The sequence below is a fragment of the Pararge aegeria genome, chromosome 9 (genome assembly GCF_905163445.1).
Source record: "Pararge aegeria chromosome 9, ilParAegt1.1, whole genome shotgun sequence".
Taxonomy (NCBI): Eukaryota; Metazoa; Arthropoda; class Insecta; order Lepidoptera; family Nymphalidae; genus Pararge; species Pararge aegeria.
The window spans coordinates 8,980,758-9,006,542 of NC_053188.1; the positions used below are offsets into that span (position 1 = coordinate 8,980,758).

General features: G+C 34.1%; 1 protein-coding gene across 2 annotated transcripts; it reads right to left on the minus strand.

Moving 5' to 3' along the window:
* Positions 1-82: 82 nt before the first annotated feature.
* LOC120626212 (coronin-2B-like) lies at positions 83-25,627 on the minus strand. 2 transcript variants are annotated; one of them, XM_039893610.1, is made up of 13 exons: positions 25,294-25,414; positions 22,217-22,387; positions 19,330-19,527; positions 14,293-14,409; positions 12,964-13,113; positions 10,599-10,763; positions 8,845-9,051; positions 8,156-8,260; positions 7,222-7,359; positions 6,163-6,265; positions 5,210-5,376; positions 4,454-4,609; positions 83-3,562 (listed from the first exon to the last, which is right to left on the minus strand). In XM_039893610.1, the coding sequence occupies exons 2-13, from the start codon at positions 22,268-22,270 to the stop codon at positions 3,437-3,439; spliced, it is 1,686 nt and encodes a 561-aa protein (XP_039749544.1). In that variant the 5' UTR covers positions 22,271-22,387; positions 25,294-25,414; the 3' UTR covers positions 83-3,436. The 2 variants fall into 2 exon arrangements, with proteins under 2 accessions (XP_039749544.1, XP_039749543.1); XM_039893609.1 differs by lacking the exon at positions 22,217-22,387 and having other exon boundaries at positions 25,294-25,627.
* Positions 25,628-25,785: the final 158 nt, after the last annotated feature.

The window sequence follows — 25,785 nt, forward strand, 5'->3', positions numbered from 1 at the left end:
AATAATACCTAACCAAATTGCGTGCTCATAACTTATTTAATATTATCAGCGCGATTTGATTCCATAATGCTCGCCAAGTAAACTTTACAAACGTGACAAGATTATGGAGAACAAGGCATGCAGGTCGTTTGTTCTCAGGATGTTTTCATTTACCGAAAAAAAAAATTATTAATTTAGACCATTAACGAATGGGACCCCAACTAAGAATTGGGTGTCCCCCAAGCTGGCGAGTTAGGTTTGATTTATGAAAATGATGGGACCTACTTTCAAGCTATATTTACTAAGAAAAGGATAAAAAGGGCAAAGAGAACAAAGTAATTGTTCAAACATTTATTGAAAATTTGTGCTACACAAGCATGATATAAAAATACACAATAAATATTAAACGTCGACTTAGCCACAAAACTAGATTACTAACTCAGCTTATACACAATAATACTTTTAGATTAATTTTCACTTACCCTAGTGTCGATGCATTTAAATGGAATGTAATAAAATTATGAAAATAGTCTACGTTACAGATTATTTCATAAATAGAATTTTTTATGCTAAAAAAATATTTTTACGACAAAATAAGCCAAATTGTATTTTTATAATATAAAAATTGTATTTACCTTTTGTTACGATATCATGGTGTAGGGTAATTAAAGCTTTGGTGAACTCAAATATTATAATAACAACAAAAGCAAACACAATATATAACGTGTTTCAATATTTAGAAGCTTTCTTCATAAGTAGCTGATTTAGATTAACGTTTTCTCAAATCTAGCTTACTAAATAAACTAATGTAGTGTAAGAATGTTTCAATAAAAAAATTTTGAAAAACTGCAATATCAAGCAACGGATTGTAGAATCTAGCACCTATCTAAATATAAATAAAAAAAACTAAATGAAACTATCATTGTTTATGTACAAAAATTTCAGGTAACATTTTTTGTACAATTTATTTCGAAATCGTTCTGGCAGTACATTTTTAAGCATTGAATAAAATTTAAAACATTTGCAATTAGTAAAAATAAGCTAGAAAATCATAAGACATATTCTCAATATAAAAGTTTAAGGTAAAATCTGCTTAAGGGTGCAATGCCACTTTCTTAAGCTGAATTAGCATGCAGACAAAAAAGCATTAGTTGTAACCGCACCTTTATGCATGTAAAACTTGCAAAAGGTTTAATACAAATCGTAAAATCAAGATCATCCTGTGATCGTTGGCTATTATGAATTTAAAAAAGGCAGATATCCTAACAGAATTATGTAGACAGAATAATAAATTCGCATAAAAATTACAATAATAATAGGTCAATACACTTATTCTATGGTAAATAAATTACACAAGTAATAGTCACACAAAAATAAGGAACAAACATTGAAATTAACAGCTAACACTAATAATGTAAATCAGACTATAAAACAATCACTAACAAATTAACTGGATCATAAAACTGGGTATAAACTATATCATGTGCTTTTTAAAATAGTGTTAGTAGTAAAATTAATTGATAGGTAGGTAGAATATGATCTTTGACATTCTTATCATAAACATGTTAGCATTTTGAAATACTTCAATCTTTGAATCATCATCATCAAAATCATCACAAGGGTACCTAACGTTTAGGCCTTAAAGTATAATATGATCGAACCTTTTTATAATATTATGTTAGGCCAGAAAAACATAATCAACTTTATAATTTTACCAAGTAGTTATACACTTGTTTTGGAATGAATAAATTTTGTAAAAAAAAAAATTAGAATCAATTTTTATGACAATGACATCCTCAAGTTCAGGTACAAGTTATTAATCCAATGTTAACAGTACATAATAAATGCATAATCGTTGAAATGAGTAAACATAATTCTTACTGTAATAATGTTGTTATACCTATCTACTATGTTATATGATGTCCATCCCCAGCTCAATGAATAAAAATAAAAATACCATTGATATTCACAGATTAATGTAGCATGTCTTATGAACCGCATGCTCAAAAGTGAGCGCTAATAATTTTAACGGCGTCATATACGAAACTGTATCTTTATCTCAGGTTTTTCTTTTTAAATATCAATGAAAACAATAAAAGAAAAAAATATGGAAACTACAATGACATTGACAAAAGACAACTATTTTTACACGATAAAACATTATGGTCATGGTATTTGTTTTCAAAATAATATAGAAAACAATGTTTGGACATTTCATTCAAAGCCTGTATATAATGACTAATCATTGCCCCCAGAATAAATGGTTTTACAACTAAACTTTGTTAGATTGATAGATTAAAAATCCAGTGGTATTTCAACCACACGAAACACATCACCAGTTAGCAACTGTCAGATTTTTTTTACAAAACATGCTGTAAGAGTAGCTATAGTGAGTCAACAAAATCATGTGACCGAATGGGTGGAGGCGATCCCCCACCAATTTTGTCTGATACAAGCTGTGATAGGCTCTCAATGAGTACCGAATGAAGTCGGCTCACTAAATACTCATTAAACATAATATGACCGTACGATGAACAGTATTAATATGTCGTAATTTGACAACGCGTCCTATTAAACATTCGTTTCTTTACAATAAGGCTCAATAGGTTAATGACAGTTTAACGTGCTTTATGAAGCACAGAAGGAATGTAAATGGTCAAATCGGGTATCACATAATTTTAAACAGTTCAACTGACTTTGGTGCCATCTAACTGACATTACTTAATGCCATAACTTCGGCAACAAAGTATAACACATAAAAAGATTAAAAACTTATGCCAAAATATAAATAAAACCTAGTGTTCGATACCTAATGTATCAATTATGTTATCACTTCACATCAAAAGCATAAATTATTTTAATGCCTGCCAATCTTAAATATAACAAAGAAATACTCTTCACAAGATCACTCAGTGAAATAGCATGTACATTAAAAGTTAGCTTGTTGGACAAGTGAATTAAAGCTTTAGTAATATTGGCACTACTACAATTCGATAAGTTTTATAGTAGTCCATGCAGTTACATGGTATATGAAAGCCAGTTGTTTTAAGCTCCAAAGCAAACAACTCTTAAATAACAGTAACTCAGGTTGATTTTCGATCAAATTGAATAGTTGTGTAGATTTGACGTCTTTATTTAATTTTATAATTTTGGAATGTCATAAGGATTAGCTGAAACAATAGCTAGTATATTATAGAGAGCAATAGAGAGCAGAAATATTCTCATAGTTATGCCAAGTTTCAGAATTGCTATTGCAATGTGAATGTAAAGAAAATAACCAGCCATCGCTCAATACAAAAGCCTTTCTACTTTTTCCAATCCAATATAAATAACTGATGCCAATTCGTTTCCAGGCAAGAAAGCAATATAAAGGAAATTGAAGATGATGTTTCCACTATCTACAATTTTAGTGGATTATCATATCGGAGGTTGTAGAAATTCTCGAAGTGTTCAGGTCTCACTGTAGCCGTGTCTGAAGAGACGCAATGTGTTGTTCGAGTTCACGGACTCTCTGCTGACTCAACTGTAGCTGCCGTTTTACAATCCTCAACTCTTCACCTTGCCGATTGAATGCCAGACGTAGCTAGGAAAAAAGTAAATTTACCATCTGCTCAAATCTGTTTCAGACTAAATACTAAATATATATAAAAATAAATCAAATGAAAGATGTAAATAGATGTAGATAGATTTTATGTTTTGAACTCTCCAAGTAACTGTCAATATTTATTAAAATGTTTTTGTCAAATTGATATAAAATCTTTAATTGCTTATGCTTCAGTTTGCCATAAAGGAATATAACAATTGGAGGGATTATAACAATAAATTAACTGAGGATTTTTAGGATCATATGTATTAATAATTAGACATGGATTATGTTCTTCTGGATTATGATTTTGATTTGCATACTTCGCAAGCAAATCAACATCATTATACTAAAAAACGAACCTTAACATGTCACTTGTCTGACTGACCGACAGTCAACACACAGTTTAAAAATAATTAAAATCTAGACGCGTGATTTTTTGCTGTACCAATTGTACTTTGTCAATAGGGTAAACCAGTATTCATAATAAAAAACAATTCTTTCAAAACTGGAATCAGTAATTAATTTACAAACTTCTATAAGGAATACGCGGTGGCCAACCGTAACATCAGTTGTATTTACATTTTAGGTCAAATAGGGTTAACAGAAAAAGATTAGGGTTTTACGTAGACTTAAAAAAATAATTTCCACACTCACACACACGCACGCACGTATACACGCACGCATGCGGAGTGACTGATTTGACAATTGTTTTTTAAACCTTTATTTAAAATTATGCCCATATATACATTTCTCTTAATCGAGTATAAGCGACTCTTTTTTGGGTTTGGTCTTTTCAAATGATCTGGGATGAATACGGGGAGTATTAAGAAAGGATTTTTCGTAAAAATATCGCTAAATTCTGATTAGATAAATATATTAATAATTTACCTCATGTTCTGTGTTGAATACATCCCCTTGGTTGATCTGCTTGTAGAGCGGCACGGGTTCAGTTTCGCCCGTCTGTTTTCCGAACATGCGCTGTAGTTGGTGGAATTTAGTGTTTTGGTTCGCAGAAGTCTTCTGGCATTTCTCCGTTACTTGCACCTGGAAATAGTACTTATTTTTTCAGTCCATTCGATGCAGATTTCAAAAAAGGTTTAATTATTTTTTATTTGAAGAGTTAAGGCTCTTTACGACTTAAGACAGTCGCATCGAAGTTTAAAATATATACAGTTACACATCCCCATCCGATGCAATCGTATAGTGGCTGCCAGCTCCAGGAAATTTACTTTGAAAATTTACATTTGCCTGCCCGGGAGCAAAAAATGGATCTAATTCATAATTTTTTTGCTTTTTTCTTCTTTCGACCCTATTGAAATGTTAATTGGCCAGTACAGCTAGCTAGCTATATATTGGGCAGGATATAATTGTCTCCGGGGAAAGGATAAAAGTTTATCTTCTCCCACAGCTTTATCAACTGTCAGAGAACTGGTGCACAAGTGGAAATAATATTTGTGTAAAAATAAACGGGGGTAAACTTCTCATATTCCATTTATTCCATATTCCATGCTTAGCAGGTGGACACGTTAATTATATAATTTTAGTCTTTTAACTGTGCTAGCCCTGCTGTTGTTATACAGGCGACGCTGACTCTTGGCCAGATAAATTTGTGGGATTATATTAAGTATGCATAGTGTATGTTACCTGTGGCGCGTCATTGTCGTGGTTTTCCTGCCAGGTGGCCAGAGGGCGGTAGTCGGGCGTGGTCTCTCGAGATAGGAACGCGAACTTTTTCCTGTTGTTGGCGTCTTGCGGCTGCAATGCCGGGGCGTCCTTGTTCTTACGCGGCTTGTGAGTCGATATTGTTACACCTACATATAAATAAAGATGTATTAGACAAGATATAACTTCTTCGTTGGTCTTTAGCAGTTTAGTTTACGATTGTTTAGTGCGGGCCAAAAATTGTTGTATGTAAATTGTAGTATGGGAAGATGGCAATAATTTAACACTCGCAACAGGTCACTACAGCATGGATCATGTCGGTGACGCGAACGCATTAGTTTAGCACCGGTCAAAAATATTATAAAAATAGCCCAACACGATAAAAGTATGTAGTATGGGTTCAAGGGAAAAAACTTAACTGCAAAAGTGTAACTTAAAACGTTAAATAAACTTGGTTACCATAGGTAAACCATAACAATAATAATATAGAGTTGAAAAATATCACTTTGGAATAAAGAACAGTGTTTCAAAAATGTAATGTCTCTCTGTTTATATTATTAACTTACAACTGGTACAGCTGGTTCTGCCTGCTCTTTTTTTTAAATTCCAGGTTAACCTTTTACTGAATGTTTTTCAGTGTCTGGGTGTTTATATATAAATGTTCATCACACAAACATTTTCCAGTTGTGGGAATCGAACCCACGGCCTTGGACTCAGAAAGCAGGGTCGCTGCCCACTACGCCAATCGGTCGTCAAAGATGGGTGGAGTGTGGTGGACTGCGGCCTTAACCCCTTCTCATTGTGGGAGGAGAACCGTGCCCTGTAGTGGGCCGGTAATAGGTCTATATGATATGATGCCAAACTCCACAAAGGACTTCTGCAATTTCGCTACTTTATTCTAAACATAGGGGTTGAAATAAAAATGGTTTGCAGACCGGTCTTCATGCTGATGAGCAGCGGCGGGGCGTTGATACCGCTGAGCCAATCCCGTGAGCTGATAGCGGGCTGCGGGGCTGCGGTGTCCGGGTACAGATCCTCCTGAATCCCACGAACAAATGTTGTAGCACGCGCGATCATTATACACATTCCCATAACAAACTTAAAAATAACTTAAAAAAATACTTTCAATGTCATAGAGTATGTTTTTTTCGAATTTTTACGGCTTCGCATCTTCTTATGCACGTTTTCAATGCCTAAGTAAGTGTCTAAGTATTTACCTTCTAACAATCGATTTTCACTAAAATAAATAAATAAATATACTACGACAATGCACACATCGCCATCTAGCCCCAAAGTAAGCGTAGCTTGTGTTGTGGGTACTAAGATGACTGATGATCCAGTCGTGGGAATCGAACCCACGGCCTTGGACTCAGATAGCAGGGTCGCTGCCCACTGCGCCAATCGGCCGTCAAAACTAGGCAACTCCTTTAACCTAACTGTCTATGGTTCTTGCCACTTGATGTGGTATTCTGTGTTTGTATTAACATATTTTAAATTTTTCGTATGGAATTAAGTTTATTAAAAAAAAAAGACATATATATTTTATATTTGTCAAGTGTCAGCTTGCAAGTCTCCTTAACTTAACAATCTGTTGAATCGTCGACATTAGACGGTGCCTAACGTTCTTAGTCATCACATAAAGAGTTCGTGAAATGTTTTATTTCTCTAGGAATCACCTTTTGACAATGTGAGATGGTGATAACAAAAAAAGCCGGCTAAGTTTGTTGTGGGTTTCTTCTCAGACCAGGACGCGTTTGGAATACTCATAGCTTTAGTTTTAAGTTGACAAATATGGTATCGCCATCATCTCACTACCGTGTACACATTTCTTATGTGTCGACTCATCAAAAATGCCATCTATGACCTACTTGTTTTTTTTTATAACGAGTCCTTATTACACACTGGGTATACAATGTCAATACTTGAATAGTCAGTGTAATGTACTTCCGGGTGAAACAAACGCAAGAGAAATACAAGTTAAATATAATTCTCACCTGGAAGCAGTCTGACTTGCGCGGTACGATCATAGAGATGGGTTCGCAAAGTCCACGCGATGTATGCAGCTTGTAAAACCGGAACACTTCGCAGATCGAGGTGTTGACGCCACGCTTTGGCATAAATCCCAAGCCGCGCTTAAGTAATTAAAATACAAATTAAAAATTAATACCAAATAGGGAGTTATTTTTAATCGTATCAAATGAATTACAATGCTATTCTTCAGCTAATAACAAGTTTAAGTTTATTTGGTCACAATTTTCACTATTTTAAAATGATATCGGTAAATACATTCATAAAATAAAAATTGTGCGAAAACGCTCGGTTTTAAATGTAAAAACTAATTGTTAATTGCGATCGTTAAAATTTAGTTCTAAGGGTTTAGTTTTAAGAAAAAATGGTTAATTTTTTTTTTTTTGGTATATAAAGAATGTTCTAAGAATATTGAAGTGCGTACCGAGAATCCGAGAGACTACATTGTCACGTAGAACTGAGATCTTTAAATCTATATCTATCTATAGTGTAATTATTTACAGTCTTGTGACGTCACAAGACTAAACAGAGTCAACAAACCTACAGCATTTGTAATCATATGAGCTTAGCTCGGTGAAAAAATAGGTTTGCAGAAAATTCATACCATTTTCTAGTTTTGCGGAAAATAATATTGCAAAATAATAAACACGAGCCCAAGTGATATTTTTAGTACAGTCAAATACCTTATTACCAAATAAAGTGATCAAAATTAAATATAAAACATTCGATTCCACTGAAGTTATGTTGCAATTGCATATTTAATATTTATATCTAAATAATATTTCAGATTTAACATATTATCTATAGGTTTTGGATACCAAACTTATATATTTTTCGTAAGAAAATAAAAACTTACTAGCTATTCTTATATAGCATATCTTTTTCAACTGGGGAACTTACTTGAGGATTTCCAGACAGAAATTGATTGAGAAAATGCACGTAAGGTGGTTCATCGACGACTTCGTAGTAACGAATGTTTCCGTCACCTTTGCCAGCGAGGTACACCTGTCAATAAAACAAGAGTTTCAAAAATTTACTACAAAAGCATTATGGTTTGGAAAATTATGGTCCTTCGAGCCGGTTATAGAATAATAATAATTAATCGTTTAGAATAAAACATGACATATACTGTATGCCCATACTATCTACTAGGTCTGACCGTGGCTTCGCCTGCGTGTACTGTTACTTCAATGCCGTAATAATAAAACAAAGAATTATTTAAACTTCACTCGCGTTCTGAACTCTAACGTCAGTAACGCCATTGCTCGCTGAGTTAAACTGAGCTTACTTATCAGGCTTATTACTTAAACACAAGGGCAATCAAATTAAAATTAACCTTTTTGCTGCGCCTGGCGTAATATTAGACCCTCCCTAATACGTTTTTCCAATTATTTCATTAAAAACAAATTGAAGCCAGTCACAAACAGATGAATGAGCAAGACGTCTCTTCTGTTGTGTTTGTAGAACACACCTACGCTTTAAGAAACAGAGGAAAAATACTTACATATTATACATATGTTATAAACTGAGATCACCGTGATTGACAAGCTGTTTAGTAAAAAAAAAAAAACCTTTATTAAAACTCATACCATGTTAGTGTCATAATCGTAGTATGGGAAGACTACTCCAGATGAGCTGTCGATCGTCTCGCAGAGTAACGGCTTGCTAAGGTCGTGTTGGTCCCACACTGCGTACTGCCTGTCACTGTACCGGGAGAATCCGGTAGTCAGCACTTTACCCTGGCTTCCCAGGAACGTGCATTTGGAAGCCTTGGTACCGGTGTGGCACTGACCTTCCTGTAAAGTGACGATAAAAATGAGGCGTTCAATTTTTAACCCCCGACGCAAATACTACGGTGTAATAAAGTCAAAGTTAAAAGTCTAAAATATCTTTATTCAAGTAGGCCCATAGGTGGCACTTTTGATGCGTACATTAATATATTCGTAAACTTAAAACTAAAGCTACGAGGGTTCTAAACGCGTCCTAGTCTAAGAAGAAGCCCAAACTTAGCCGGGTATTTTTTTTTGTTATCACCATCTCACATTATCATTTAAAATTATTAGAAGAGCAACCTGGTTTGAGCAATCATTCACACCCAAGCTTTTTTGTCGATTACGTAGTTTTTTATATTATAATATGACTTTTCTATAAGCTTACGTTTAATACAAACTTTGAACTTTTTAAGATACATCTCCAAGATGTCAATGGGTAGTTTAATGTAGAATTGTATGCAATTTCCTTTAAACGAATTATGAATTTTATGTAACCTAGTGTAATTGCACTGTAAGTTCATTCTTACTTCTAATGTTTAAGTTATTGCAGTCACATTTTTTCTTAAATTTAGAAATGTTTTTATCAACATAAATTAAATTTACAAATATGTATTGACTATGCACTGTCATTATTTTAAAATCTTTAAATTTAAAAGTTTTATAAGTTTGACGTGTCAGTGTGTGGTACAGACAGGTCACACCCACACACAGTATTGTGTGACTGTCTGTGGCATCGTAGCTCCCTAACGGATGAACCAATTTTGATTTTGTTTTTTTTCTGTTCGAAAGGTGAAAGGTGAGGTGGTAGTCGGGAGTATTCTAAGCTATGTTTGATGAAAATCGGTCCAAGATGGCCACTACAAAATGGTGGATTACATATCTTTTCTGCGACCAAGGCCGTGGGTTCGATTCCCACAACTGGAATAATGTGTGTGTTCGTGAACATGAATGTTTTTATCTGTTAGTCTCTGGGTGTTTATCTAGGTGTATTATATTCATAAAAATATTCATCAGCTATCTTAGTACCCACAACACAAGCTACGCTTATTTTGGCCTAGATGGCGGTGTGTGTATTGTCGTAGAATATTTAGCATAGTTATTTAATATGATTATTATGATTATCAAAGAAAAGGGATTGACTAGTAGAATAATGTACACGATATTAAAAGGGTGTGTTTTGTTGTGTCGAGAGTTTCTGCATTTGTTAACATGAGGCACCGCTACGACGTGAGAGAGTATATTCAACATCATCACTTCCATTTCGCCTTGCCTTCTGGAAACTTCGACCGATGTCAAACGACTAAACGAAGTGAGCAACTAACTTAAATTGAGTGTGAAGGGTTCCACACTCTTTTTTCAAGCAGACTCCTGCGAGAGTTTACACGCGAGTGTGGAACCGGCTTTAGATATCGTGTAATCGAAGGCATATTTTTATTGTTAGCAAAATTAGTTTTAGTTTGATTTATGTATTTATTTATTTTTCTTAATTTTGGTCAATAAAGGTTTACTAATTTAGTATGTGTCTAAATGCTATATAGTTATGGAGGCGGCTTTTTATTGACACTACTTACCGAAAGTACGATGCCACGCCTCGGTTCAATCACTCTCAGCTTCTTGTCTTTCGAAGTGGTAGCAATAAGAGATCCGTCGCGGTTGAACGACATGCAATAGATCACATCACTGTGACAGTCGATCACTTTGATCGCTTCACCTTTACCGACGTCCCATACAAAGATCTGGAAGTAAAAATATTCATCAGTTCAGATAAAGTATCAGACGGACATTGCAGCGACTCGATTGATGTTGCCGTCGTGGGCGACTCCTCACGAGGTGGGCGGACAACATCAAGCGATGTAGCCGCTGGAAACAAGCGGCTCGGGATCGTAGATTTTGGAACTCTCAAAAGAGCAGTGGACGTCCATCGGTTGAAGTGATGATCAAAGTAAAATGAGATTTATCATCTGAAACTTAGAAGCTAAAATAAAAGAGCAAATATCGCCAAAGGTGAAATTTAACGTTTTGACCGATTTTGCATGGTAACGACCCATAAATCACTGCTAGATTACATTAGCATGTACTTCATATATCTTAGTTAATGTTTTTAAAAGTTGTATAATTTAACAAAATTATATATAAATTAAATTGTATATAACAATATAAATAACTTCCAGGTGATATTATCTTTAGGTACGAGTATGTCTCAATCAATAAACTTTTTATTTTGCTTGAATATAGAATATGTAACATGTTTACATAGATGTTAATAATTTTTTATTTTAAGTGCCACCTGCCAAGACTGGCGTGCAAAACTTTGTTGTAAAAAAAAAACTTAAAAAAATTAATGAATGAATGTCATGAAGTGAAGGTGGTCATTAATATGATAATAAAGCCTATCCAAATGTTTATCAAATAAAAATGGTTTGAAACGTGTAACAGGTAAAAGTTTCAATGCATCTGGGAAGTGGTTGTAAATAAGTACAGCTTTACTGTTAACAGTGAGCTTTTACATCGGTACACATAACTCAAGATTATTCCTGTTATTCGGATTTCTTGTGTTACTAAAGCTTTTAAATATCTCTCAGTAAGTTATTTTTAAGGATTACAAAAATAATGTAGACATTACTATAAATTGCTGTGTATAATTGTGAAATCCGTTTATAGTAAAGAAGTTCTGAGTTTAAATGTAAAGATTATATATTGATTAGATATTATATATTCTTAAGTATGATGTGTCAGCTTGAATGTTGTGATATCGCATAATTTTGAAGTACGTACTCGTATGATAAGTATGTCATTTCAAACAAGACTGATGCCATGATGTTACGAATAACATGAAAAGTCTTCGAGGCGCCATAGTTCGCTTAGCGCCTCATTCAAAATTATCTTTTATTTTCCCGCTTTCTATTACAAATATACTCTGTTTAAATATACTGTGTTTATAATAAACAGAGTTAGTCAGTGTCTGCGGTGGAATATACATGCATAAATAAACTAAGCAATTCTTTCGCAGCAGAGTTAGAATCGATTTTGATAATATTTCCCTCCATCTGTGTAGAGGTACTTGTGGGAGGTCGCAGGTTCGATATTCAGCAGGGGCAATGTGGAATTATCATATCTGGAATATCTCTGTCTGGTCTGTCGGTCTGGAGATGATTGGCTTTGGCAGTGGCTAGTAACCACCATACCGACAAATCAAGCCACCAAGCAAACAAGCGATACGGTGATACCAGAAGGGGCAGGATTGGCATGCGGTTTATACTTGAACAAAAGCACTGCCTACCCGAATATTTTTATATTACTCGAATAGGAGGATTTTTCCATTTTTTGGCCAGCTTCCTGCTTTAAGTCTACCTTTGTCAGAAATTCCATGCACGTCACCTGGGTATGGGTATATAGGTAGTGGTTTACTTCCTTGATATAATTTTAAAGACGAGACAATATTAAGAGTTTTGGGGCGCCCAAAACGAAAGCAGCACTAAATATACAACTTTTCACACCTCCCACCTCCACTATGGCGTTAATAATTGCGACCGAGACATTGATAAAATATTTGCTTGGAAATTTGAGCATTATTTTAGCAACTTTTCGCGATAAATCGAAATTACTTTACTGGTCAAATACATGCGACAGCGGCCGGCAAACGTAGCATGATAGTAGTAAGATTAGCGTAATGTAATCGAGATTTAAACAATAATGTATTTTTTATTTATAATAAACAGGTTTAAATTTTTTTTATTTGTACCATGTCTGTCGTGTAGTTTAGCTGCCAAATAAATTACATATCAGTCGTGTAATTTAAAAATGGAACGAACTGGGATTTGTATAGAATCAATGAAGCGCTATCTAGTGATATTTGTGGAAAACAGTAACCAAATGGTGCTCTTTTATTGCCCGCCTTTGTATGTATTATTTTTAAATAAAAAAAAAATCATTTACCAAATAATCGAAGCCGGCACTAAGCAAGATGTTCTCGGCGGTTGGATGCCACTCAATGTAGGCTACACGTCGCTTGTGACCATGAAGTTCCACCAGCCAATCCGTTAAATGCATGGACAACCCTCCATCTGGGATGTGCCACAGTTTCACCTGACGAACAAGTATTAAGTCTCTATATTTATTTATTTATTTATTTAGCAATACAATACGTTAAGTAATACTACACGTTTTTTAATATATCACACCCACAGTAAAAAGTGCACTAAGCATTTTCAAATCTGACACTTTGTAAATGCTATGTGCACGTGTAAATGTAAACTTAAATAGGTAAAATATAATTATAAAAAAAGAGTAGCACATTTACCTCCATAATAATTATTATATTATTATTATAACTTTCTTCAAGCAAGCAAAGCCTACAAAAATATTTCATACTTTTTTTAAAAGCTATTTTCTCGAACGAAGTCTATTCGGGTGTATTTGTCTGAAGATTAGCTAATCTGCATTCTGTAACTTTAAGGTATTAAGTTCCCTCACAGTTGTTTTGTATCGTAAATGCAGAATTTGTGGGTAAAGCCGAGCACAGTTTTGAATCATATACCCTATCCGAATGGCTAGAGTGAGTTTATCTACTTATTCGATGTCTTGAAGGCTAAGTGGGATTTGTATTGAATCGCAGAAGCGCGATCTATTGATAATTCTGGGAAACAGTAACCAAACGCTCTTTCATTCGTAACATATCAAACTGTATCACAGTATAGACCTGGAGCCTACAAGGTTACTCTGTATCACATCAAATAAAACAGCCTGTGTCAGCTGTTATCAATAGTTTTGTATGATCTGCTATCAACCCTACTGCCTATAGAACGAGTTGTATCGTATATCATATTAGAGCGGCAAATCGATACCGCGCATCGTTACCGTGTATCCATACATGCGATCATGATACGAGTTGGCAAGCTTAACGTATAAGAAAACTGTCATATCTTCAAGGAGTTGTGTGTATTATTTGCTCTCATCTTAAGAGACACATATATTTAGAGCTTAGACATCTAACATGTTAGTGATAATAACCGGTACCGGCGGCTTAACGTGCTCTCCGAGGCACGGAAATGCAAAACGCAAATAACTTCTGGCCCGGCACTGACACTTTTGGTCCGATCCGGAAAACGAATTGAGGGCATTGTAAACCTTAGTCGAACTTGAACAACAATAAATAAATAAAATTAAAAATGATCATTAAAACGGAACACAAGCGTGTAAGCAGTGCCATTTTTCACGGAATAATCAGATTTATTAGTTCAACTGGAATTGAGGTAACCAAATTACCGTGCAGTCGTCGGAACACGAGGCTATGATGTTATCGTTGAACGGATTCCATTTGATATCCAGGACTGGGCCTTTGTGACCCGTGACGCGACTCGCGTTGAAATCCAGCCGGCCGGTCTGAAACAAACACACATTTTACACGTTATTAGGGTTCCGGACATCGCATTAGAAAACGGAAGCCTTGAAGAAACACTTTGTATGCCGATCTTTGAGGCATACACATTTTTCTAAGCCTTTATCTCACTTTAGTTACTACTACTTATAACTTTATCAAGTTAAAATACAAGTACCCCACACGTAATATTATTATCAATATTCTAAGTTTTGTCAATAATATTGTTTTCGCACTATTGAGGCGTAGGTACCTACAGAAGGATTGAAGTCATCATTGATAAAAAATATGGTCAAAATTTATACTGTCTACGTGAATAAAAGTGCGTTCGGTCTGCCAGTTGGGTTATTGCTGTAAAATTAAAGCTAAGTAAAGCTTTTTGTGACTGAGCTCGTCCGGGAAGTACTACTACCCGTGTTTATTTCTGCCACCAAGCAGCATTGTTGTGTTCCGGTCTAGAGGACTTGGGAGCCGGAATGCCGGTAATTACAGGCATATGAGGTTTTATATCTACCCCTCAGGTTGCCATTTGGGCACACGGCGAAACTTTTGAAGACATGTTTCTTGCTTGCTCTGCTAAGTGTTGCTCTTTTTATGGGCTACTAGCTGTTGCCCGCGACTTCGTCTGCGTTTGATTTTGTTTTTGATGTGGCATTCAATTTAGTTGTAGTTCTAAAAAAAAAGTATTCAGTATCGCTAAGCCTTAAATGAGGGGTTTGCTGCTGTCCTCTATCTCTAACCACATCCATCAGATCTACACAAAGTTTGGGCAAAATTAAACTCATATTATAACCTCTATAGTACAAAAATAATTATTTAAATCGGTTATAATTTGTCGGAGTTATGGTGTAAAATCGTCAAACACTTTCATCCCCTCTCCCAAAGGAAACGAGCTTAATGTCGGGATAAAAAGTATTGTATATTACTTCTAACACTTCCAAGAATATGTGTACAAAGTTTCATGAGGATCGGTTAAGGAGTTTTTGCGTGAAAGCGTAACAAACAAACTTACATTGACATTAATAATATTAGTAGGGAAGTAGGAATAGGGATGCTGGCTTCCGTGTTTGTTTTAATTAAACTATCATCTTTCTTTCAATTAAACTATTAAAAAAAAACGATTTATTAGGTAGATACCCTTATACGTCGATTGATTTCCAATCAGTTGACCGTCAATATTAATGATTTTCAATCCCTGTGTTGATTAATTGTTAGAATAGGGGGTCGAAATTACAAAGTAATACATATAGTTCAATTATATATTTGTTTTAATTTTATTTCTTTCAATCATAGGTGATTATATGTCCTGAAACTCGTAAAAAAAGGTCCATAAAAAGGCTAAACGAATAAAAAAGGCTTTATTTGTAGTTTCTTAAACAGTATATTTCATTTATATCCAGTCACATAGTTTTTAAATACCTAATTAGGTACAGATAATTAATTTAAGCAATTGTGCGGCTGCGGAACTCTTGATGCGAATCCGACTCGCGAATGGCTGATTTTTTTATTTTTTTTTATTTCACACTTCACGCAACAGTGATGAAAGAGCTACCGGTACTAACTGGTAGACGACGGGTTGCCTAATTAAAAGAATGTATTTGCTTATGTATATAACGAAAGGAAGTCTCTAACCAGGGCTTGTATGATCGGTGTGGACTCATCATAAGGTGGTTTACAAAAAAAAACTCTTCATCAAGGTACTGATAAAGCGAAATGAAATGATTGTAATTTTCCGTAGCGAGAATAAAGTTATAGCCACATTACCCGCCCACTATAAGGCACATGTCTCGTCTCAGAATGACAAGGTTGCCACCCTGGCCGGTGCGAATTGGTAGACTGTACACGCCCTTGAGAACTTTATGGAGAACTCATGGCATGTAGGTGCCCTTCACCATTTACTTAAAATGACAAAACTCCGAAAAGTTAGAGGTGTTCGAACTACGTCCTCCGAAAGGAAAGCCGAATACTGGGCTATTACCGCTCCCATATTTTTATCATTCAATAGGTTATTATTTGTTACGAATAATACGCAACACAAAACGCGAAGAGATGTTTTAGGTACGAGTATATTCATTTTAATTTGGCCAGCAAAAACTTCTCTCGATTACATCATGCATGAAATAAAATTAATGGCAATAATCACAAGAGATGACTTGCCGCAAAGTAATGTAACGACAATTTTTATGTTTACTTCGTCAATATGGAATACGCTCGAGCAATCATAGCAGATGCCAAAGACCAAAGTAATTACCATCGCGATTCGACACACGTATACCACAATGTGCCTTGGGACTCGCAACTGTAGCAATAATACTGTTATTTTTATTAGAATTCACTGTCGGCTCCTCACGCAAGCTCTTTGGAACTTATAGTCTGTCAAAACGGTACTCTAAAGAATTATTAATTTGGAATTTCACACAAAGGTTCCTACAGGACGTCATTATTCGCTAAAAAATATAAAAAGCTCCTGTTTTTAATACACACGAGTGTACATTATTCTCAAGTAAAGCTTTTTTATTACCCATACTAAAGGTTTTGTGAAGAATATAGAATAAAAGGGGTGGCGGCCTCTTGGATTTGAAATTTGTCATAGTGTTTAATATTCTACTAGTCTAGTCCCTTTTATTTGATATCCATATTGAGGAATTTGTGATAAAATATGTAATCCGACATCTTGTGGCAGCGGCCATTTTGTACAGACTTTCAACATACAAAACTTTCAAAATCAAAACCGGTTTATCTGTTCGTGAAATACGATGCCACATACGATACAAGCACACACACAGACACACACACACACACTCACACACAAAGACAGTAACACAAAAACAGGCATGTCAAACTTATCACACCCCGTCGGGGGTAAAATTAGAAGGTCCGATTTTTTATCCGCATTTAGCATCACACTAATATGGAAAAAATCGTACTCACGCATGCATGCACGTATGAAATACTACCATAATAACAATTTATTATTATTTAAATTTACAGAATGTCCTTGGTTTGTCCCATTAAAAAAAGGCTTTGTCTTAAGGCCATCCGATGTAAAGGTATGTTGGATGTTTCTTAAACTGATGCACTTGAGCGGCAGTGCGTAAAAGAATATTTTGTATGATGATATCGCTTTGGCAATCTTATTGTCTTTAAATTGCGGATAAAGTATTTAATTTTATTGTTATCAAAACATGGAGGTACAATTTAAAATTGGGAAATTATATATCGAATACTTATAGGGACAATTTGGTAGAGTTTTAGGATGTGTTTTTGTGGAACGCCAATATTTACCCCAGTATACGTATCATCTTATTCTTTTCAAGCTGTCACTAAGTTTGTAATGAAGTATGTATATTTAGATTTTGAATATACAACGTGTAAATGAAAACCGAAATAATACTTCACAGGCTTTAGAGGTACATTATTATTATTATTCTCTGAGACTTATCTGTGAAATCGAAGACCTGTGTAAACCACTGCCACAGTTTTTAATGAAAGAAATCAGATACAGCCCTAAAATCACATACAAACTTAAAATCATGTGACTCCTGTCACTTCATTAGGTACGCGTCGCATATGTTACTATGCCGTGTCGGTATTTTATGTTCAATAGGGTTGTCATAAGTAAACACTTAAAATGTTTTGAATTCCTTTGTATGCAAAAATAAATATGTTTCTTTTGATTTAATAGTTTTACAGGATTTTTCCTTTTGAAATATGCTTATGCATCCTTCAACATTATTTCATAATTTGGTTATACGTTGTATAATTATATATATGTATATTAGTAGCGCACGACAGGAAGCAGTGGAGAGAGCTAGAGGAGGCCTTTGCCAACAGGAAATTCGAAATTCGGGACATAATTAATTAATAATTTAAGTACATAATTTTAATTCAATATTAATGTTAAACCATACCTAACCTAACAATTCAATATATTAATGTTTATTAAATTTAAAAGTATAAATATTTATTAGTGTGTATGAAATGACGTTTTGGAATTAAAGGCTATTTTATTTTTATTTTATTTATTTATTTTATTATATTATTGGGCCGATTCACACCCGCGTAGGCTCGAACTCGGTCCCTCCGAAAAGGAGGGCAAAGCTTTGACTACTACAGTATCTTCGCTATAAAACTAGCCATATAACGATTAACGACGCTATTTATTTCATTTCAATTAACGACCTTCATGAGCAAAGTGCGACACCATGTCATTGTAATAATATGTTAATGCATTCGTTGTTATAAATGTGTAATGCAAATGCAGCACGACAATGTATAATAAAATGTTAATCAGCGACGTAAAAATCGTTATCTAATAACCCCGCTTATATTATAGGGTAGGTACATTTTGACCCAGCGTAGCAAGGTCTTCTGACTTGGGTGTTTTATCATTATGTCAAGACGTGTCAGAGCCCTTTAACAGATTGTTAGGCAGTTGAAAGAGTGCATTCCTGACTGACCTGAGTCGTTATCGAATGGACGATGTAACTTTGAAGTGGCGTTGAACTAAGGCTAAAAATATTTATACCATCAATAAAAACTTTATCATTGTGCCAACTTATAAAAAAATGCGCTAATGTTAAATACTGCTTGTAACAGCAAAAAATGAAATTTAAAAACTAACGTATTTTAGGCATATGCTGCATGTTTATTATATTGATTAAATATGCAGTAAATACAGGCGAGGTTTAAATTCGAAGCGAATAACTCATACAATAATTTATTCTATGCCCCCTCTGGCCCCTTGTAACAAAACTAGGTCATGATATATATACTTGAAATGTAAAAGCGGGTATTAATGATAAAATGGTAGTGTTTCTGATTGAAAGAAATAGGATTAAACAAATCCGGTCAATGTCGTTGGTGTTAAGTATTCTGTTAATTTGTTTAATACAATGAAGCATTTAATTAAATTGGGAACTTACGTGATCCAGAGGCAGAACTAAAAAGGCTCCCCCGCCCGCTACTTCAGTGACGATGGCGACGAATTTAGGGTTGACGGCGCAGAAGTTGGAATCGTGCGCATTCCTGGTGATCTTTATGTTGTCGTAACAACGTTCCCGCTTGAAGGGAACACCGTACACATGACGGAATTTGGAGCTTCTCACGCCACGGAACCATACCTGAAAATCACGCATCGTAAAATGATATTTGATTACAGGATAGTGCGTAAGCTAATATATAATTTTACTCTAATATAAAGGATTATACACAGTAATTTTTTCAGCGTCAAACATCGTCAGACCCTAACAGTAACTATAAGCAATATTAAAATAAAAATAATTTAGGTTTACTACACCAGGGATAAAAAATTTAAAACATTTACTACATTTGAAAATATTTTTTTCTGTTGCATGTAATTGATCGAATTGATATCACCGCCGAACTGCGCCGCTTACACTCGATCAAGGATAATTTTTAAATACCATACTATTCATTGAATTTTCTTAATACTATGTTTAACAATGCATAGAATTCATTGGATATATTTACTGGTCACTGTTATACGACTATAAAAAGTCAGCGTGTATAAACGATAAAAAAGTTTTGTATGAATTGCTTTACCTTCATATCTATTTAATTACATTTAAAAAACTCTTTGTTTTAGGGTTTTTTGCCCTTATCCTCCGAGATGTGGGTTCAGCATAACGAAACTTTATTTAACTTGAAAATAGACTTGTTGTTTTGGTTTTTTAGTAATTTTACCAACGACCGACTGTATGCAATCCCCTCTAAATTACAAACTAGTGTGATATGTGATAGTTTTAGGTTAACGAATGTTAACTACATTCGTAAACTTAAAACTCCACTACCATCACCACACAATAATGGAAAATAATATTAAAGAATGCGTCATAGGTGCCTGTGATGGACTGATGGACTCAGAGTTTGATTACTAGACCATAAATACTTTTCAAAAAGACTTAACGGTATTGGAACACTTTTCTGAGTGGGTACTGGTGAAGAGTTATGTTTTTTTTTGCTATCTGACATAACCGGTATCAATAGATATAATTTTGGTGTCGACGGCCGTAACGTTACCTGAAGGCTAGTCTAAAGTTAAATGTAACGCACTGACTTTGACATGAGCGAATCTATCTGAGTCTTATGTCATTTTTAAATAGATAAATGAAAGTAATTTTAAGAACTAAGTGTGTAATTGCAATTATTATGAATTCTATGCAATCCTATTAACAACCGATTATCTGCCCACTTTAGGCCTCTCAGAGCAAGAAGGGAATAGGCCCCAGTCCAACACGCTTGCCAAGTGCGGACTGGTAGACTTTAAACGAGCTTTGTAGGGCGTTATGGAGAACTGAGGCATGCACGATTCCTTATTATGTTTTCTTTCACCGCTATCACAAGTCATATTTAGTTAGAGATCCGGAGAGACCGGGAGATCGAACTCAGTTCCCCCGAAAGGTAGGCCGGAGTGCAATCCACTAAGCTATCTTCCATTTGTTTCCTAGTTTTATTCAATACAAACGCCACTGTATCGAATGTTTCCATTCGATACAGTGCACAGGGTGTTTAACCGGAGATGAGAGGAGAAAAGCAGACTAGTCGGTAAGGTGTTTTCATCCAAAGTAGAGATGAAAAGTAAGCTGGTTAACGACTTCTAGCCTGGATCTCATATCTTCCACTAAAATATTGAATCATTATAAGTAATATTATCTACTCCCCGTTTGAAATGTGAAGTTTAAAAAAGAAGAACGAGCGAAGAAGTGGAACTGCATCTGAAGAGATACAAGGAAGCTTCACCAATCTTTACCAATTTTCACTTTGTTTTAAACCGGGATACCTAAGTTGGAAGGAACTTTTTTAAAAAGCGCTAAGGTCGCGATTGCCAGACAGTCGCAGGTTCAAATCCTATCCATTCCGAAAATTATTGTATGCATTTTAAATTTATAAAATTGGAAGGAACTTATTTCGAAAACCTTTATTAACTTTATATTCTCTTAGTTCGGTATCATTCAAATTTAAATAAAATGGCATTCACGGATAGGTCGGTATACCTGCGTAAAACACGCAAGTCGAGGTGTGATAATTGTCACCATTGTTCAAATATTTCTCTCATAGACGTCAAAAAACGTGTAGAAACTTCTAATAGTAAAAGTGATGAAGTGTTTATTAAATTTGTTAGTTCTTTGAAAGTCTTTAATAATTAATTATTCTTGGGAATTTCTTATTTTTTTCAATCATCGTGTGAGTTTGTTTGGTATAAGGCAGCACGAAAAAGCTTGAAAATTTATTTTGGAGGTTTTTATTTTAACTCAAGAATGAAGTTCATTTTATTATATTTAGTATAGGTAATAGAAAAACGTTTTTTTCCGACACAGGGCCTGGGATTCATGTTTTATTTGAAATTAGTTGATGTGTGATTTCATCTTTAAGTTACTACCACGGTGCCTAATTTTTGAACGGGTGATGAAATACGTAATTTAAACTATAAATACAAAAATACAATTTGAAATAACCGTATGCGGTTAATAAACCATTACGGCGAACGCCCGCAAAATAGGTTTACGACTTCAATTAAACATGTCAAGAGGGAAGTTGTAACGGTCATTGTTTTAAGCAAGATTTTTGAGCTTTACTACAATTGAAGCAATTTAAATTTAATAATTTTTAAAAGTAATGTTATTGTAATAAAACACAAAATACGAATGTGGGTTAAACTAAGTTTAGCCCAAAAAATTGCATAGTTGAGCTGTGTAATCAATGTAATTAAATTCAGACAATTTATTTTGCATGCAAAATCTACCAAATAATACTTTATAATTAAGTAAATAACAAAAGATGCACCCGTACCTGTGAATTAGTCATCTCGTCGCCACTACTCGGGTGCAATTTCAAGGCATGCATTAAGGATTCACACTCCAAAAACTATGAACACAGTTTGTGCATTTTACAATACATAATCATGTAAACAAGGAACTGAAAATTTAGGCGGCCACAACATCACGAGCTGCGTAATAAACACTGAAAATTTCAAAGAACAAAAAACAAATGATTGGACATAACATAAAGCGCTACGTAAAACGAAATTGTGCAAAATAAGAGTATGTAACAATACGTAATAGCTTCTACATGACGAGTGAACACTTAAGCAATTTAAAACTATTTTATTATTCGTGTGTGATTAAGAGAACGACAGAGGCACATACGCGTGCCTCCAGCGGCAAGCGAAAAAAAAGTGAAATGTAACTACTATGTTAGTCAGTGATGCTGGGAGAAAATATATCCATTGTGCCATGTCGCGATAGACAGTATATCAATTAAGTACAATTTACCTAAAACATTTGTGTTATGCAACACGTTTTATGTAATACTTAACAGTTTAAATACTACTTTCAAAAACACATGCAAATTTTATGTTGAATGTTAAATTTTACTTTTTTCACCAATTTGAAAGTCATTCAAAATAATTACTACTTTTTGAAGATCTGTTATGAGTATTGTTATTTATGTTTTCCGATTTGAACCAAATATTCTTTGTATTACTTATGAATTACTACTAGGTAACTTTACCTATATTCTTGTAAATAGATGTAAAAAAATGGTAATCTAAATAATTTTTCAGGTATATGATATGATTACACATTAATTTTAATACTTTTTTATATCTATTTCAACTTGTAAGTATTTACTTGTATTGATTGTGAATTAGATATTTGGGTAGTTATCAGATATACATAAAGTTCTACAGTAATTATTATTATGAAAGTGTGTAGTTGCTGAGTAGATTTCAAAGCATTACAAATGAAACAATTTCTTACAGTTAGTCACAATTAATGTTAACTTGCTTATGTAACTGACTGCTTTTCAACATTATTACACAAAGCAAACTTGTTCTTAAGAATTACTGGCATTCTTAGTTTACACATCAGATGTTTTTTTTTTGCAATATTTTATAATGAAAAGTTTATTATTTGATATATTAATTGCAAGAGACAGCTTGGTAAAAACATATTATTACTGTTTTAAGTTTGAAAGTAGGGGAGTTTTATCATCATAAGAAAATGGGGATCCATCAGGGATTAAACAAAAAGTTGTGGTCTGTGTTCACATGTATCGGGAATGTCTAAGATAGTGGTGAATATCATCCAAATGGCACCGAAAAATCATGTACTTTAACACTTATATAGTGTATACATAGGGCATATACATAGCACTGAAGATTGAGTCTAGTCAACATTCAATGCTATGAGTATGCCCTGAATAGCGTAGGATGGCTCTGATAATATCTTTCACACTTGTACATAACATAACATAACACATATATGTATAAGAGCATTGACACAATTTATTGTAAGAATTATCTTAGCAAGATTGTTAAACAGTGAGGCTACGTTATTCATCTGCGTTCTTTATATATTCTAATTACTACTATTTATTTTTAGCAGAGACAGCAAATATTAAAATCCCGAAGCATAAGATTAATTACTATTCTATTTAGTCCATAGTACTTTGTGTGCCTAGATTATTATTTCTAAGGGGCTTGGCTATGCTTTAAGCATTGCTAGTTTATCCACCTAAGAATTGTGTCATAGCAAAATTATTTTAACAGCAACTTTGGCTGAGCTGTGAGTTATGCTGTAGATAGGTTCTGGACCTATTCTTTAAGTTTTGACAATTTCTACAATAGAAAAAACAAAGAACAATCAGTTAGTTTCTGTTTCAGCATAGCAAAAGTGAAGAAAGACTCAAACAATCTTTAAAGACTTACCCCCTTTTTACAAGAATAAGCTGTTAAATGAAGACTTTATAAAATTAAGAACTTTATAAAATGGCTCTATAGTTATTTAAAGGACTTAAAGTTACTGTATTAGCAGTAAAGACCATTATAAATGGGTCATAAACTTCAGGTTGATTTTAAACACTAAGTTATTGTATTAAAGACTGCCATTGATGATAACTAGTTTTGACTTCGTTCCTTAACTTATTTTTGTGTCAAATAATTCAGATATATTGTAGTATGTATAATGTACTGAGTTCTGTTCAATGCACAGAGTTATGTTCTTATCTTGTGAAATGCACACTTGTCTAAATTTCTCATGGGGACAGTCATTTAGTCCAGAATGACCATGTTTATTATCAGTTTGTTGCAGTAGTAAGCTTTTTGTAATTAAGCTTGTCTGTGGAAGTTATTTTTGCCGCCAAGCAGCATTGTTGCAATGCTCTGTTCTGTTTTGAAGAGTGTGGTTTTTGTTGTAATTGAAACATGTGAGGTTTAACATATTACACCTCAGGTTTATGGGATAGGGTTTAATTTCTCAGCGCAATTTATGCATAATTGCAGTCATATTTTTAAGTACAATATTGTAGATAGCCAAATGACAGTGTAAAAAAATTAGGCATGAGATACAATAACTACAATATTTGTTCTGATATATGAAAGGCTTTTTTCATCTAATTGGGTTAAAGAAATCACAATGCACAATGTAATAATGGACGCTGTACTTTGCGCAATAGGGGCATACATACATAGACTGTGAAACAGATTACGCTCTTGTAAAAACATTATTCAAAAATTAGGGAGAATATTGATTAAGGTAGTCCCAGATGAGTGTAACTATCAAGTTTCACTTAATGTTAGCATTTTAATTGACCATTGTTGGAATGAAAGTATTTATTTAAAATATACTTTACCATTGTTAAAATAACTGTCTTTTCAAATATTACCTACCTACTGAGTTTTAATGGATATATTTTCGAGGTTCGGATAGAGATTTTATGTACTAACACTGATGTGGTAGTTACATTTAAAAAATGAGCTTTTTTTTTACATTTAAAAAAACAACTTTAAAAAAAGCAAAAGTAATTAGCGATCACTACCTACATAGGAAAATCGTGGTGTATTTAAGAATTTATGGTAGAGCACTTACCTTTGCTGCGGGCTTATTACACGCTCTCACATCTACCAGAGCAGTACCTTTTGCAGGGCTCTTTTCCGTTATAATTTCTATACAACTAATTTCTCTCAAATCATCCTTTACCGGAGGCATATCCTTTTTATAAAAAAACAAGTCTGGGATTTTAAAGTGATTTGAATATAACAACTTTGATTTACGGTGCTAGAACGCAGATACTACTTTGCAGATATTATCAATTAAGTATTCGTATTGAAGCAACATTTATGCACCTATCACATTATTTACGAATTGTTTTAGATTTAATTTACAGCTCACATCACGATAGGTAGGTACAGATTTCAGGTCAAAAAAAATCGAATCTATTATTTTTAATGTTAGAAATTGGCTTTATAGTTCTGAGTTCTAGGACTTCTAGGCGTACGGGAATCTAGGTTTTTTAAGACAGATAACCAATGAAGATATAAACACTAAATACAGACTTCTCATCCCTCAAGGTTGCCATAT